The sequence below is a fragment of the Sturnira hondurensis genome, unplaced genomic scaffold, assembly GCF_014824575.4.
Source record: "Sturnira hondurensis isolate 20B ecotype Veracruz unplaced genomic scaffold, ASM1482457v3 Scaffold0005563, whole genome shotgun sequence".
Classification (NCBI taxonomy): Eukaryota; Metazoa; Chordata; class Mammalia; order Chiroptera; family Phyllostomidae; genus Sturnira; species Sturnira hondurensis.
In genome coordinates this window covers 4345360-4359511 of record NW_028078194.1, presented here as the reverse complement: position 1 = coordinate 4359511, position 14152 = coordinate 4345360, and the positions used below count along the sequence as shown (strand labels likewise).

Below are 14152 nucleotides of genomic sequence, written 5' to 3'. Positions count from 1 at the left end.
AAAAATCATTAGATTTACACTTTTGCTGCTAATTTTGGCAGAACTAAGTTCAACTACTATTGATTTAAAATATAAACTACAATATTTCTTTTTTAAAATTTAATTTTATTTATTTATCTTTAGAGGGGAAGAGAAGGAGAGAAATATCAATGTTTGGTTGCCTCTCGTGTGTCCCCTGCTGGGAACTGGCGCGCAACCCAGGCATGTGCCCTGACTGGGAATTGAACCGCAATCGTGTGGTTCACAGGCCTGCGCTCGATCCACTGAGCTACACCAGCCAGGGCTAAACTACAATAATTCTTGTTTATCCATCAATTATGCTGTCTAATATTTCAGACGATTCGATTGCCCTAATATCTCATAACTTACTAATACACAGAAATTCAATTTGCACATGGTAAGAATGAGAACCACACAGATGTACATTACAACTTAAAAGAAAAAATTCATGGAAAGAAAGGAAGGTAGAAAGAGAGAAACTAATTCCCATCACCTCCTCTTCGTTCTCATCCTCTTCCTCAAATGTATGTTTCAATACAATTTCATTCCTTTCTTCTGGAATTCTATCCTTTATATACACATTCTTCCCAAATTTTACATTATTTTGCTTTGGGAGAGAAACATTGAAGGTTTTCTGCTGTTGTGCCTATTTTGAAAAAAGAAAAATTCAAATTATTTTAAAATTTATTATGGTCTAAGTCAGTTCAAGCATTCATTCATAGTTTTTTATATTTTTACCATTTGTGGGTATAGGATCTGGAGTAATATCCCATTTTTTATTTGTGATCTGTGCCCTTTCTCTTCTTGTTTTGAACAGTTTTGCAGGGATGTATAACTTTATTTAAAAGACTAAGCCAAATGGCTAGGAGACTTATATATGTTGTCACACATATTAGTCATTCATTCCTTTTATTGCCAAGTAATATTCCATTTTATGAATATAGCACAATTTGTTTATCCATTCTCCTTTTGATGTTCATTGAGTTGTTTCCAGTTTTTAGCCAACTGTGAACAAAGCTACTACGAACACCATGAGGACACATTTTCACTTCTCATTGGCGAATATCTAGGAGAGGAAATGCTGACTCAAAAGGTAGGTACATTAACTTTATAACTGCCAAATCTTTTCCCATTGTTTGTATTTTTATTACTGAGCTACAGGAGTTGTTAATTCAAATAATACTTTCAATTTAAAAAAGAGAGCAACTTAGAACCTTAGCATAAAAGAGCTGCCACCTTTCAGTTAATTTTATACCAAATTTCACTGCTGGCATAAGTTAATATACAGTATTAATATAATACTATATAGTTGGGGAACACTGCCAAGGAATTGGGGGTGAGTCAAGTTAAATAGGAATAACTGTAAATCAAAAGAAAACACTGATGAAATCCATCCTAAACAAGGATCAGGAAAGATAAGAAAAGGGTAAAACTAAACAAAAATAAGCATTTTACAGAAGTAAAGAAAGTAAACTTTGAATATATTCTATAACCTAAATTATTGAATAACGTTAAATTAAAATTCTCCTTTTTAATCTCACCTGTTTCATCGCTGTTTCACCGATTTTATCAGAATGTTTTCTAATGCTTTCCAAAAAGTCTTTGAGATCAGACATGGATATTTCTTTAATATCCTCACGAAGTTTAGGAAGATTTTCTATCATTAGCTGACAAAACCGGTATTGGCTAACCCGGGGAAAATATACATTCTCTAATTGTTCCATGGTTTTTAGAGCAGAATAATACCTGTGAGAAATTAAAAGACAACTCTATAAAGTTCTTATGACATTAATTTTACAAGTAATTACAAATAATAAATCAGTCCAACATTCCCATCAAAAAGGTCATAGTTACAGGTAAAACAGCATTTATTTCTATTTCCTAAGCACAAACTATAAAACATATGAACAAGCTGCAAGCTGAAAATTCATGGTTTACACTACCATACAACTTTATTTCACTTCATCTAAATCTCTAACATCACAAGCATTACCACAGTCACCACAATACTTAACTGTATAATAATTCCAAGTTTTAAAATTAGAATATTTAGCCCGGGTTGTGGTGGCTCAGTGGACTGAGCGCGGGCCTGCAAACCAAAAGGTCACCAGTTTGATTCCCAGTTAGAGCACATGCCTGGGTTGCAGGCCAGGTGCCTAGTTGGGGGCACGAGAAAGGCAACCAACCGATGTTTTTCTTGCACACTGATGTTTCTGTCCCTCTTTTCTCCCTCCCTTCCCCTCTTTCTAAAAATAAATAAATAAAATCTTTTAAATACATACATACATACATACGTATGTCAGGGGTGTCCTTCCTGTGGCTTATGGGCTGCATGTGGCCCAGGATGGCTATAAAATGAGGCCCAACAGAAAATCATACATTTACATAAAACCTTTTTTTTGCTCATTAGTTTTCACTAGTGTTTCCGTATCTAAGGTGTGCCCCAAGACAATTCTTCTTCCAATGCAGCCCAGAAACACCAAAAGGTTGGATACCCCTGATAGTTATTTGATATGTAATTTCATGATACTTCTCCCATCCACAAACCATCATCATCAAAAAAATACAAGGCACAGATTTAATTGAAAACAAAATACACTTTAAAAAACTTTAAAAAATTGCTTTAAACGGTTTAAGATAATTAGAAATAACATTAAAATTTTAATAATGTCACAAAAGACAGAATAAAACAGATAGAGTGCTTTCTTCTTCATTTCAACAAATATTTACTGAGTGCCTATTATACATTAGGCACCGGTGACAGGCTGGGTATTCAGCAACTAGTGAAGTACAGTTTGTGCCCTGGAATAACTGACATACATCAATAATTTCACAGACACACTTCAATTTTCTCTAGATGTCTAGGAGGCAGATGTCTATGGCAAATATCACTATTAACCTATAAATGAGAAAATGAAACAAAGAGAAAGGGTATATAATTTGGTCAAGATACTGTAACTGAGAGTAGGACTCTGACTTTCCAAAACTGTGAATATCCTACAATAATATTCATCATCAAAATCCTTACAAGTAGGAACTTTTTAAATGTACCAAATAATATTCTATGCCTTTCCTGTGAACTGGATATCAAAATGAGATAAGGTACTACCTTAAAAAAAACAAGCTATATACAAATAAAGTGAAAATACAGAAAGTTGCAAAACTATTTAAGGATACTTATTGGCTCTTTAGCTTATATATTCTCAGAGTATATTTTGCAAATGGTCACAAATTTAAAAATTACAGCTAAATTTGATCGTGGTTATTTAAAGTCCGTAGAACTGTTATACTACAAATAAAATATATATTTCATCAGATCAGTATGTTTAGGTGAAGGTATGGGTAGGGAGATGTCATTATAATGATTTTGATTTACCTAAAACACTATAAATTTAGATGATGTGAAATAATGAATAATATCTTTTCTGAACACAATAACACTTTAGACTCAATAGATAAGTGAATAGTCAAAATTAATTCTGGCCTATTTCCTGACTTGACTTAAACTAGGTAAACCCCAGAAGTATTCTCTCTATAACAGATATGCTTTTTGAAAAATCATGGTAATACCTATAACATATTTGAAATAAGTGATAGATGCTCAGTGGAAAGTATTACTAGCAGTTTTTGCAACATACCACAGACACAAGCAACTGACTCCCTGGCACAGCTGTGCCTTCCTTCCTGCTGCTCCTCTCTCACCTCCCACCTTGGACTTCCCTGTGTCACTGAGGCATGAGACATCACATGACCTTTCAAGAGCCCAGAAATGCGAAGTTACTGCCAGTATGTAAAACCCTTAAGTAGTGAGAAAAGGAAACCAGAAGATTGGTTCTCCTTTCTTCCTCCTTAATGAAATTTTGTGACTTAAAATAATCAATATAAACTCCCCCAAAGTTCTTTGAAACTGATCAATATTAAGCATTGGCTAACTCAATAACTCAACCTCATATTTCCTCTCCCAAATTCCCGATCTCATGTCTGTTTCCCTCAATAATATGCCTCAACTTCCCTAGAATTATATTCCTTCAAAATGTAAAAAATATATATAAGGTTATAGCTCAGGCTTTGCTCTGGGAGGCCCAACGTTAATAATCTTAGGAAAAGAGCAAAAGCCACAGACCAGGCCTGAGATCTTTTTTTAAATTTAGCAATTTATCTGAGCTTTATTTATTTTAAAATGTAAGCAAATTTGCATATTAGATTACCACTTCTCTTTTGGTAACCATGATGCTGTTTTTAATACAAATGGTAACAGTAATCTATAAGCATTGGAAATATAGAAAAACTATAAAGAGAAAATTAAAGGTACCTATAACTCGATGCTACCATGTAGTAATTGCCTCAGTAACATCTGATTACATTTATATGCAGTCATAATCTACGATAACATTTCCACTTTAGTAGGCTCATATCCTATTTAACAATACATCATGGAATTTATCTCTTTTTTTAAAAGATTTTATTTATTTATCTTTAGAGGGGAAGGGAAGGAGAGAGGGAGAGAAATATCAATGTATGGTTGCTTCTTGTGAGTCCCCTGCTGGGAACTGGCCTGCAACCCAGGCATGTGCCCTGACTGCAAATCGAACCGTGATTGTGTGATTCGCAGGCCCACGCTCAATCCACTGAGCTATGCCAGCCAGGGCCATGGAATTTATCTTTAACTAAAATTATTTAGAAACAGATTATTACACTATTTGAAAATCTGTCATAATGATGTCCAAATCATTGGGATTTTTAAGTATCTAATTTTTATTTCTTATAAATAACCCTACAGTAAATTCCCCCTATGTTAAACCTCTGTCAAGTTGTCTGTTTTTATATGAGACACTTCAAAAAGAATATAAAACGGGCCTGTGAAGCAAAAGGTCGCCGGTTCGATTCCCAGTCAGGGCACATGCCTGGGTTGCAGGCGGGTCCCCAGTGCAACCACACACTGATGTTTCTCTCCCACTCTTTCTCCTTCCTGTCCCCTCTCTCTAAAAATAAATAAAATATTTAAAAAAAAGAATATAAAATAGTCATAAATGTGTATGCCTCTATTAAACAGACCTTTAAAATATACTCTATTTTGCCATGTATAATGTGTACCCATATGTTAATACTAATTCCCATGTATTACACATATCCTTATTTTTTCCTCAAAAATCTGGGCAAAAAGTGCCCATTATACAAGTCAAAATATGGTATGAAGCAAAATGTAAAGAACTAAAGGGAACATAGACAAACCCACAATAAGAACTTAGACAAACCCAAAAAGACTTTAGTTGAAAACCTAAGTTCTTTTCTATTGTTGATTGAACTGGCCAACAGAAAATTACTAAAGATATAGAAGATTTGAATTGCACTAACAATTAACATGACCTAATTGACGTTTCTAGAACACTAAAGCCAATTACAGCTGCAGAATATAATTTCTACAAGTAGACATGAAATATTCAACAAGATATATAATACGATAGGGCCACAAACAAGTCTCAATAAATATCAAAGGAAAGAATCATATACAACATATTCACTGGCCCAATAGTTTTAAACTAGAAATTAATAATAAATTATAGCTAAAGGATTCCACTAATATTTGGAAATTAAACACACATGTAAATAACACAAGAGTTAAAAGACGAAAATCAGAACATATTTGAAACTACATAATAATAAAAGCATAACACTTCAAAAATTGTGGTACACAAATAAGGCAATGCTCAGAGGGGAATGAAGAACTTTAGAGGCTTCTGATAGTTATTAATAAACTAAGAGTAAATCATTATTTCCCTTTTCCAAATGTCTTGCTTATTCTGATTTTTATATGTTACTTAAAACTGTTCATTTTTAGGGGCTTCAGGTCAAGATGGCAGAGTAGGCTAATGGGGCACTCACCTCCTCCCATGAGCACACATCATTACAACTAAACTGCAGAACCACCACCACTGAGAACCTCCTGAACTCTAGCTAAACAGAAGTCCTGTAACTAAGGATGTATAGAAGCAGCCACCTGGAGATTGGTAGGAGGGGTGGAGAGACAGAATGTGCTGCTCCCAAACCCATGTATGGTGCTTAAAAATCAGGCGGGGTATCTCAGCTGTGGAGGTCCCCCACTGAGGAGCAAGGGGTTACTGCCCCACATCAGACTCCCCAGTCTAATGTTCCAGTGTCAGGAAGAGAAGTCCCTCTAATTTCTGGCTGTGAAAATCAGCAGGGATTGTGGCTGAGTCAGAGAGAGGGCTGCAGGAGTCCCAGGAATTCCTCCTAATGGGCTGGCCCAGGAACATACCCCTTCACAGACTCAGGCTCTCCAAGCTCCAGCACTGGAGTAGCAGCTCAAAAAGTGTCAGGCACACGTGGAGAGGAACTGAATTGTCTGGCTAGCTTCAGGGCAAGGGCTGGAGGGGTACCCTTCTCCCAGATAGTAGTGCTTAGTTACCTACAAAGGAGCGCCTATTCGACCCTCAGCTGATCTCTCAACAAAAACTTTGTAAGCCCAGGGACCAGCACAAAAATATTTCAAGTGATGAAAAGCAAGGACCTACAATCAAGGTAACTCTACCCTGCAAAGTTATCATTTAGAATCAAAGAACAGATGAAGAGCTTCTAGAAAGAGAAAAAGTGAAAGTTGTTCATCACCAGCATACCAGTATTTAAAAAAAAATAGAGGAGGAGGGGAAAGAGAGGAGGAAAAAGAAAAGATTAAAAATATGAATAATAAAATGGCAGTAACTACCTATCTGTCTACAATTACTTAATTTTTTTAAAGACTGTGTTTATTTTTTTTAGAGGGGAGGAAGGGAGGGAGAAAGAAAGGAAGAGAAACATCAAATGGTTGCCTCTCACATACCTCCCACCAACGAACGACCTGCCTGCAACCCAGGCATGTGCCCTGAATGGGAATCAAACCAAAGACCTTTTGATTTGCAGACCAGTGCTCAGTCCACTGAGCCACACCAGCCAGGGCTCAACAATTACTTTAAATGTAAACTGACTAAATGCTCCAATCAAAAGGCCTAGGGTAACTGAATAGATAAGAAAACAAGACCCTTACATATACTGCCTATAAGAGATTCACTTCAAATCAAAAGAAACACATAGAAAAGGGTGAAAAAAGATATTTCATGATAATAGAAATGAAACAAACTAACAAAAAAAACTGGGGTAGTAATACTCATACCAGAAAAACTAGACTTAAAATCAAAGACTATAGCAAGAGACAAAGAATGATCAAATTCCACTTCCAGGTACTTATACAAAGAAACCCCAAACACTAATTTGAAAAGACATATGTATCCTGTGTTCATTGTAGCATTACTTACAATAGCCAAGATATGGAAGCAATCTAAGTGTCTATCAAAAGAAAAATGGATAAAAAAGTGGTAATATACACAATGAAATTTTACTCAGCCACAAAAAAATAAAATTTTGCCATATGTAACAACATGGTGAATACCATATGATTTCACTTGTATGTGGAATCTAAAAAACAAAATAAACAAAGAAAACAGAAACAAACTTATAGATACAAAGAACATTTTGATGATTGCCAAATGGGAGTAGGGTTGGAGGGATGAGTAAAAAGGGGGAAGGGATTAAAAAGTACAAATTGGTAGTTATAAGACAGTTATGGAGATGTAAAATATATCACAGGGAATATAGTTAATAGTATTGTAATAACTATATATGATATCAGATGGTAACTAGATTTATTAGGGTGATACTTAATTATATAAATACCTAATCACTATGTTGTACACTTGAAACTAATAAAATACTGTATGTCAACTGCAATTAAAAAATAAATATTTAAAAAATAAAATTGTTCATCTTTAAAACACTTTAAAGACTAGCACACCTAATATTTCTATGGCAATCAATAACCTACTTGAACTTATTTTTACTTTTCATTTGTCATTTATTCATTTGTATTAATAAGACAGAATGTGTGTCCCCTGGCTGATGTGGCTCAGTTGGTTGGAGCGTCATCCTGTGAACTGCAAGGTTGTCAGTTCAATCCCAGTCAGGGTACATGCCTGGTTTGCAGGTTCAATTCCCCGTTGGGGCACCTACAAGAGGCAATCGATTAATGTTTCTCTCTCACATCGATGTTTCTCTTGCTCTTTCTCCCTCCCTTCCCCTCTCTCTAGAATCATAAAAGAAAAAAATTAAAATAAATATATAAATCAGAACATGCACTACACTAGCCCAGACTGTCAAAATGTAATTACCCACACTTTGCTTTCACTTGTGGACGCACAATACATACTTAGCCTTGGACTGTATGCAATGTCAATGTTGATAAATTAACCAATATTTTTTCCATTCCTGTTCAGTTGTCTATTTGTTCTTCATTGATATTATCAATCTTTGATATCACTTATATAGGGTCAGGATCCATCAATAAACAGTTAAGAATTGCTTTACTGAGTGATCCTGATGGGTGAATTGCATGAACAAAGCATAGTTAAAGGTAAAAAGTAACTTCATGACTCACTATAATTTATAGTAAATTTAAATATGCCCTCAATAATAGAAAAAAGAGAATCTTACTAATAACAATTAGGAAAGAAATCAACTCACCTTTTTGCATTCATCTGTTCTTTTAGTTTACTGTACATTTCCAACACTGCATTAAAAAATAACTTATTTTAGCTTTTAAAAATGGAAAAATATTTTTGAGAGATAAAACTAATTATGAAAGGGCACAGCATATTATAAATTCATTAATTTTCTCTGTACTTTGATTTAGGCTTGCGTTGTCAAATAAAATTTTATATTTCAAGTAAATAAAAACACTTTAATCTCTAAATATACCAACCATTGTACATACTACTGTATTATACTAAATTTGGGATGCTTGCATATGCTGACACCTATAATTGAGACATTAACACACTAATATCTATCCTATTCAGAAACATAGTAATATAATATCTCTTCCCTGCAGTAGAATCGGAAGTTTGGACTTTAGTCATTTGAGAGAAAGCTGAGTGACACTGAGATTGATTTTGATTTAATATACCAAATAGAATAGCACAACAGTGTTACAGCTGACTAAACAAAGTTTTACACCAAATCCACAAAGAAAGAGAAACCTCAAAAGCTTACAGCAGACAGTGAATTATAATAAAGGCATAAATAAACATAACAAAGCATCTTGCTTTGTTTTATCATTTCTACCACAGGTTCAGGAATGCAATTATTCATTACAACTCTTAAAAGCTTCAGCAAGACGACACACTGCAACCAAAAAGGTTTTAATGCAACTATATAAATTACCATTCGTCCTTAGTAGAATTTCAAAGTATCAAGTGGGTAGGTAAAATTATTATTGGCTCATCAAGCCACCTCCATTTCCTAGACCAGAGAGATAAACATTTTTTCCCAGATATTTCTATAGTTTAATGGCTACCCTCAGGGTTCTTCAAGTTTACAAAAGATATTATTTGCTTGTCTGAAAACCATAAAAACTGAAGGGTAGCTATAGCAAACCTGTCCTGATTCTGTAGACTATATGGATATCACTATCATAGCCCCATATCATAATGCAATTATCTCTAACATTTTCCAACCAAAACACTAGGGTAAACACGCTCCTGGGAAAGAGCCTAAAACTGCTGCTACAAGTAGAACTTGCTCTGAAGTCTCCTCCGCTTTATCTCAACAATTTATTTAAACTTCATATCTACTTTCTATTATTTCTATATTTTCACATAAAAATAATACTTTCTCAATTATAATCAAGTAACACTAATGCACCAGGAAAATGCATTGTTTAACCCCTGTCTTCTAGCCTCACATACTTCTAATCTAAGGATGAGTTAAGCAATTGTACAGTCATTGATGGCTTGTCTTTATTCAGATAGATTACAGGATCTTTCAGAGCTGGGACAGTATCATTTTCAGTTTTATACTTCCAATATCTACCATAATTTCTGATGCAAAAAATATATTTGTAAGAGGATAATTAGATAGAAGGACAGGTTAAGGAAAGGAGGTAGTTCTGGACATGGTATTAGGAATATACTGTTTACAAGAACTCAGACTTCCCCTCTAACACTTAAAGAAAAGACAGTAGCACTAACAAAAGTCTAACCTCTATTTCCCTTTATTTCTCTATTTCAAACAGCCCTCTAGATGAAAAAAAGCTGAATTCAGCTCTTTCACATTCTATCTGTATCTAATTTTTTAAGCTTATTACTACACGCAGGGACAAAGCATTCGAACTTAGAGACTGTCTTCATGACTACTTCAGTGTGTCTGATGGTGGCAAAGAGGTATTATTAAACATTTTTATAAAGGAAGTAGGTTTCTTAACCTTGAAATCTAACATAATGAGCAGACATTTCACTGACTCAAGGTTAATGTGCAAATATCTCTGGGTCAAACAGAGATTCAACTGAGTAGAATTTCTGAGTAGTGGTTCTTTAAAAAAAAGCTGTTCTCACAAGTCAGAAAACAATAATTTTTTAACTAATAAAAATCTGCTGACAGGTTTAACATATAATTTGTATTCTAAGCTAACGTTACATTATACGGGGTGGGCAAAAGTAGGTTTACCGGTGTGAGTACACAAAACAGAGTTTATTCTTATATTATTATTATTAATTATTGCATGATTTTCCATACAAACAACTGTAAACTCTACTTTTGCCTCACCTTGTATAATATTATACACAAAGCATCTCATTCTATCCCCCAGGGTATGGAGGTTCCAGTTCCTTTGTAAAAAAATAATAAATTTAAAAATGGGACACTACGTTGGATTTAGCTTACTACATTAAGAAGAAGATGACATTTACCTGCTTCCTTTTGTTTGAACAGAATACATCCGGGTAAAGAAAATAATGGTTAGTTTCTTCAGAATTTATAGATGTCCAGTAATATGTGAGCCCTACCAGAGAGTCCAGAAACTCAGAAATCTACAATGTCAGTCTTTCCAAAGAGGAGGCGGAAAGGCAAGAACGAAGAAGGGAGAATACCTAGCTAGAGCACTTTGGAGTGTTTTCTTACATTATCGGCAAAGCAAAACCAAACTATTTAAGTATCAAACGCAAAAATAAGTAAAATTTTAGGTAAATTAGGACAAAGCAAGAAAATGTAATCTAAAGACACTCTCCCCATTGGAAAGTATTCTGAGGAAAAACAAAGTTGAGGGGGAGGTGATCATGGACAAAGAACAAACTAGCCAGAAAGGAAACGAAAAGGTAGAAATTGTTCTAGAAGACTCATGTAACGTCATCAAATGGGGCCTTATAACATAGGAAAACCATGAAAATTCAGGGATAAAGTGGGAAAGATAATCATTAAATCATAATTTTATCAAGCCAAGCATTACATTACAGATAAATTTAACTCACCTGGAAGGCACAACTGCAATTTTTCCACTACAGTTGTAATATTCCTCTGCTGAATTCTACATCGAATAATATCTTCTGTTTGGACTATCACCTTAGGAATAAAGAAATGTTCGTATTTTTTAAATGAACAGATAAATCAACATCCACATACTGGTACACAAAAAATGTCTCATTTTCTCACCTCCTTTCCAGCATCTTGAAATCTTCGGTTGGTATCAATAACTTGTACCTTAAAAATAATTTCACCTTCGTTAGACAAACATGCATAAAACTTCCTTGATGTAACTGTTCACCCTTGTAATCAGATCATGCTTCATGAGAAACTTAGAACAAAGAAATGCAAATTCAAATTAACTCTACAGCTTGAACTTGAACTTTTGATTGAAAAGGGCTTTTAACTTCAATTACTTATGACAGTTCTTTTTAACAGATTCTGTGGCAAACTTCTCAAATTTACTCAAGATTTTTGAACTTTACTTGCTTCTCTAAGTCTGTCAAACAATTCAAATCACTGACCCAATTGACCACTGGTCCCTTTTTGATAACTTCAATGAGGTTTATGTGCCATTCGTTGTCTGTAGGAAATGGTGATTGCATTTTACGGTAATTAAACATTCATACTTTGCTGAATGCAAACACTGGGTGGCTGATTAACATCAAACACGGAAATCTCAATCCACAGCAACATTTTAATGCTGCAGGTGCAGGCAAAGCTCAACCTCAAATTTTCCCACATATTAAGTGACTCATTAGGTCATCATAGTAAGGAAGCACATTCTGGTTTATTAAAAATCTCATTAATTTTTGAACAAAGATGCTCAGTGACCTCATTGGTGCTGTATTCGGTCTCTCGTTTGTCTGACTATCCTTTTTATAATGGTTTTCTAATCATAACCTTTGGTAAACCAAGGTCATTCTGTCTGTCCAAATGTAAAGATAAATAGGACATTTCTTATAACTAAATATTTTGTATTCTGGGTGAACAAATCCAGGTCTCATTTAATAAATAATGTTTTCCCCGTGTGGCAGAAAATGTAGACAAACTTTCTTTAAGAAAATTACATATTGCTATTAAACTAAAAAAATAGTTTCAATATTATCAATGATTTTGAGAATACAATTATATATAGTAGTTTTAAAGGTTTTTTTATGTGTACTAATTGTCATTTTCAAAATTCTAAAACTGCCAATGAGGCCTTTCATTGCATGAAGTCTTTTAGTTCATTTCCTTGCATGGAAAGAAATCCTGTTAAGTCAATGCATTACTTGCTTTACCAAAAAAGGGATTACTCCTGTCATTAGCATGACAACTGTGTTAATAAAGCATGAAGGGCATCCCCATATATATATACACTAATGCACTTCTTAAAAGTAGTACATTTAATAATGATTTATAATATGTACTATAAAGTAATATTGAGTAATTTAAGGACAGCAAAGATAAATAGAATTTTAACATATTTACATATTTCTTACCTTCAGTTTTTCTGCATCAGTCCTTACTTTAAGGAGTTCTGTAATAGCGTCTACAAAACCCTGATGATGAAAATTACACATCTTTTCAATTTCCTTGTCATGGTTACGGATACAAGCATCTAACTTTTCCATAAACTTCTTGTGTGCATTTGGCTGGTCATCATACACAGACCTGTATGTATATAAAGAAAGCTAATATTAATTTCCCAATTCACCAAAAATTATTCTTTAAGCCCAATCTTTGCAAGAGCTGGTCTTTGCATTTACTTAAAAGTAAATCTCTAAACAGATAAACTAAGATGATAGTATTGCCACTAGTAGAAATAATTAGAGTGAAAAATATTTATTTTTGAACATGTTAATATTAAAAGAGTCACCAGCCCTCTAGATATATTACTAGGTATCTGGAAATAAATATCTGAGGCTCTGGAGAGGAGTCTTAACATGCTAGTTAGTGTTCAAAAAGAATCATTGAGTGGATGATTAAGGAATGCATGAACAAACTCCTTATTTCTACAGCATTTACTATGTGTCATGACACATACTAAGTGCTTTATATAACTCTTTAATCTTCACAAGGTTATAATGTCAGTATTGTTATTACTCGTGCTTTACATATAAGTGACAGAACATATAACTACCACATATTCCAAAACTAGCAAGTGACAGGTGGGATATGAATCCTGGTAGCGTGGCTCCCAGAGTTTATTAAGTACAAACTCATACTGAAGTCGCCACAATGTTCTCCAAATATGTCATACACATTCCTGCTGTATCTAAGCTCATGCTGTCTCCACATAGAGGGCAACCACCCCCCAACCATGCAAGAAAGGATTAACCTTGTCCAAAGAAAGGTTTGGCCCTTGCCCCAGATCCTGGGAGGTAAGCCTTTGGAATGTCCTGCCTGATAGATGTCTTTGTCTCTTTGGGGGACTTGAGCATTGCCAGTCTATGTTAACAATGTGATTTACTGTGAGTGGGGACCTTGGGCCATAGTATCAGCTCTAGAGGGGCTGGAGACTAAGGTCAGTAACACAGGCGGTTAGCCATGTCTATGTGACTAATCCCAGTAAAAGTCCTGGATGCCACGGCTGGGGTAAGCTTCCCAGGTTGGCAACATGCCCGAAGTGCTAATACACATCATTGCTGGGAGACGTACGTGCTGTCCAGACTGTTCCACTGGGAAAAAACAACTGGAAGCTCCTGCCTGGAGCTCCTCGAGACCCTGCTTTATAAGGCCTTTCCTGTCATGAATTTTAATATCTATCCTTTGTCTGTTAACAAACAGTAACTGTGAGTATAATAGCACTTTTACTTGTGCATGC

At 34.7% G+C, this 14152-nt stretch overlaps 1 protein-coding gene across 4 annotated transcripts in view; it reads right to left on the bottom strand.

Annotated features, from left to right (window-relative positions):
• Positions 1–14152, bottom strand: part of EXOC6 (exocyst complex component 6) — a 173590-nt gene that overhangs the window by 116929 nt on the left and 42509 nt on the right. For 2 of the 4 annotated variants that reach the window (XM_037047364.1, XM_037047366.1), the window contains exons 2-8: positions 12828–12999; positions 11533–11580; positions 11352–11442; positions 8572–8617; positions 3639–3752; positions 1542–1746; positions 494–646 (exon numbers count right to left, since the gene is read on the bottom strand). In XM_037047364.1, the coding sequence (XP_036903259.1) occupies positions 494–646; positions 1542–1746; positions 3639–3752; positions 8572–8617; positions 11352–11442; positions 11533–11580; positions 12828–12999 (829 nt within the window). The remainder of the gene's footprint in view (positions 1–493; positions 647–1541; positions 1747–3638; positions 3753–8571; positions 8618–11351; positions 11443–11532; positions 11581–12827; positions 13000–14152) is intronic. The other 2 variants (XM_037047367.1, XM_037047365.1) reach the window with 1 other exon arrangement.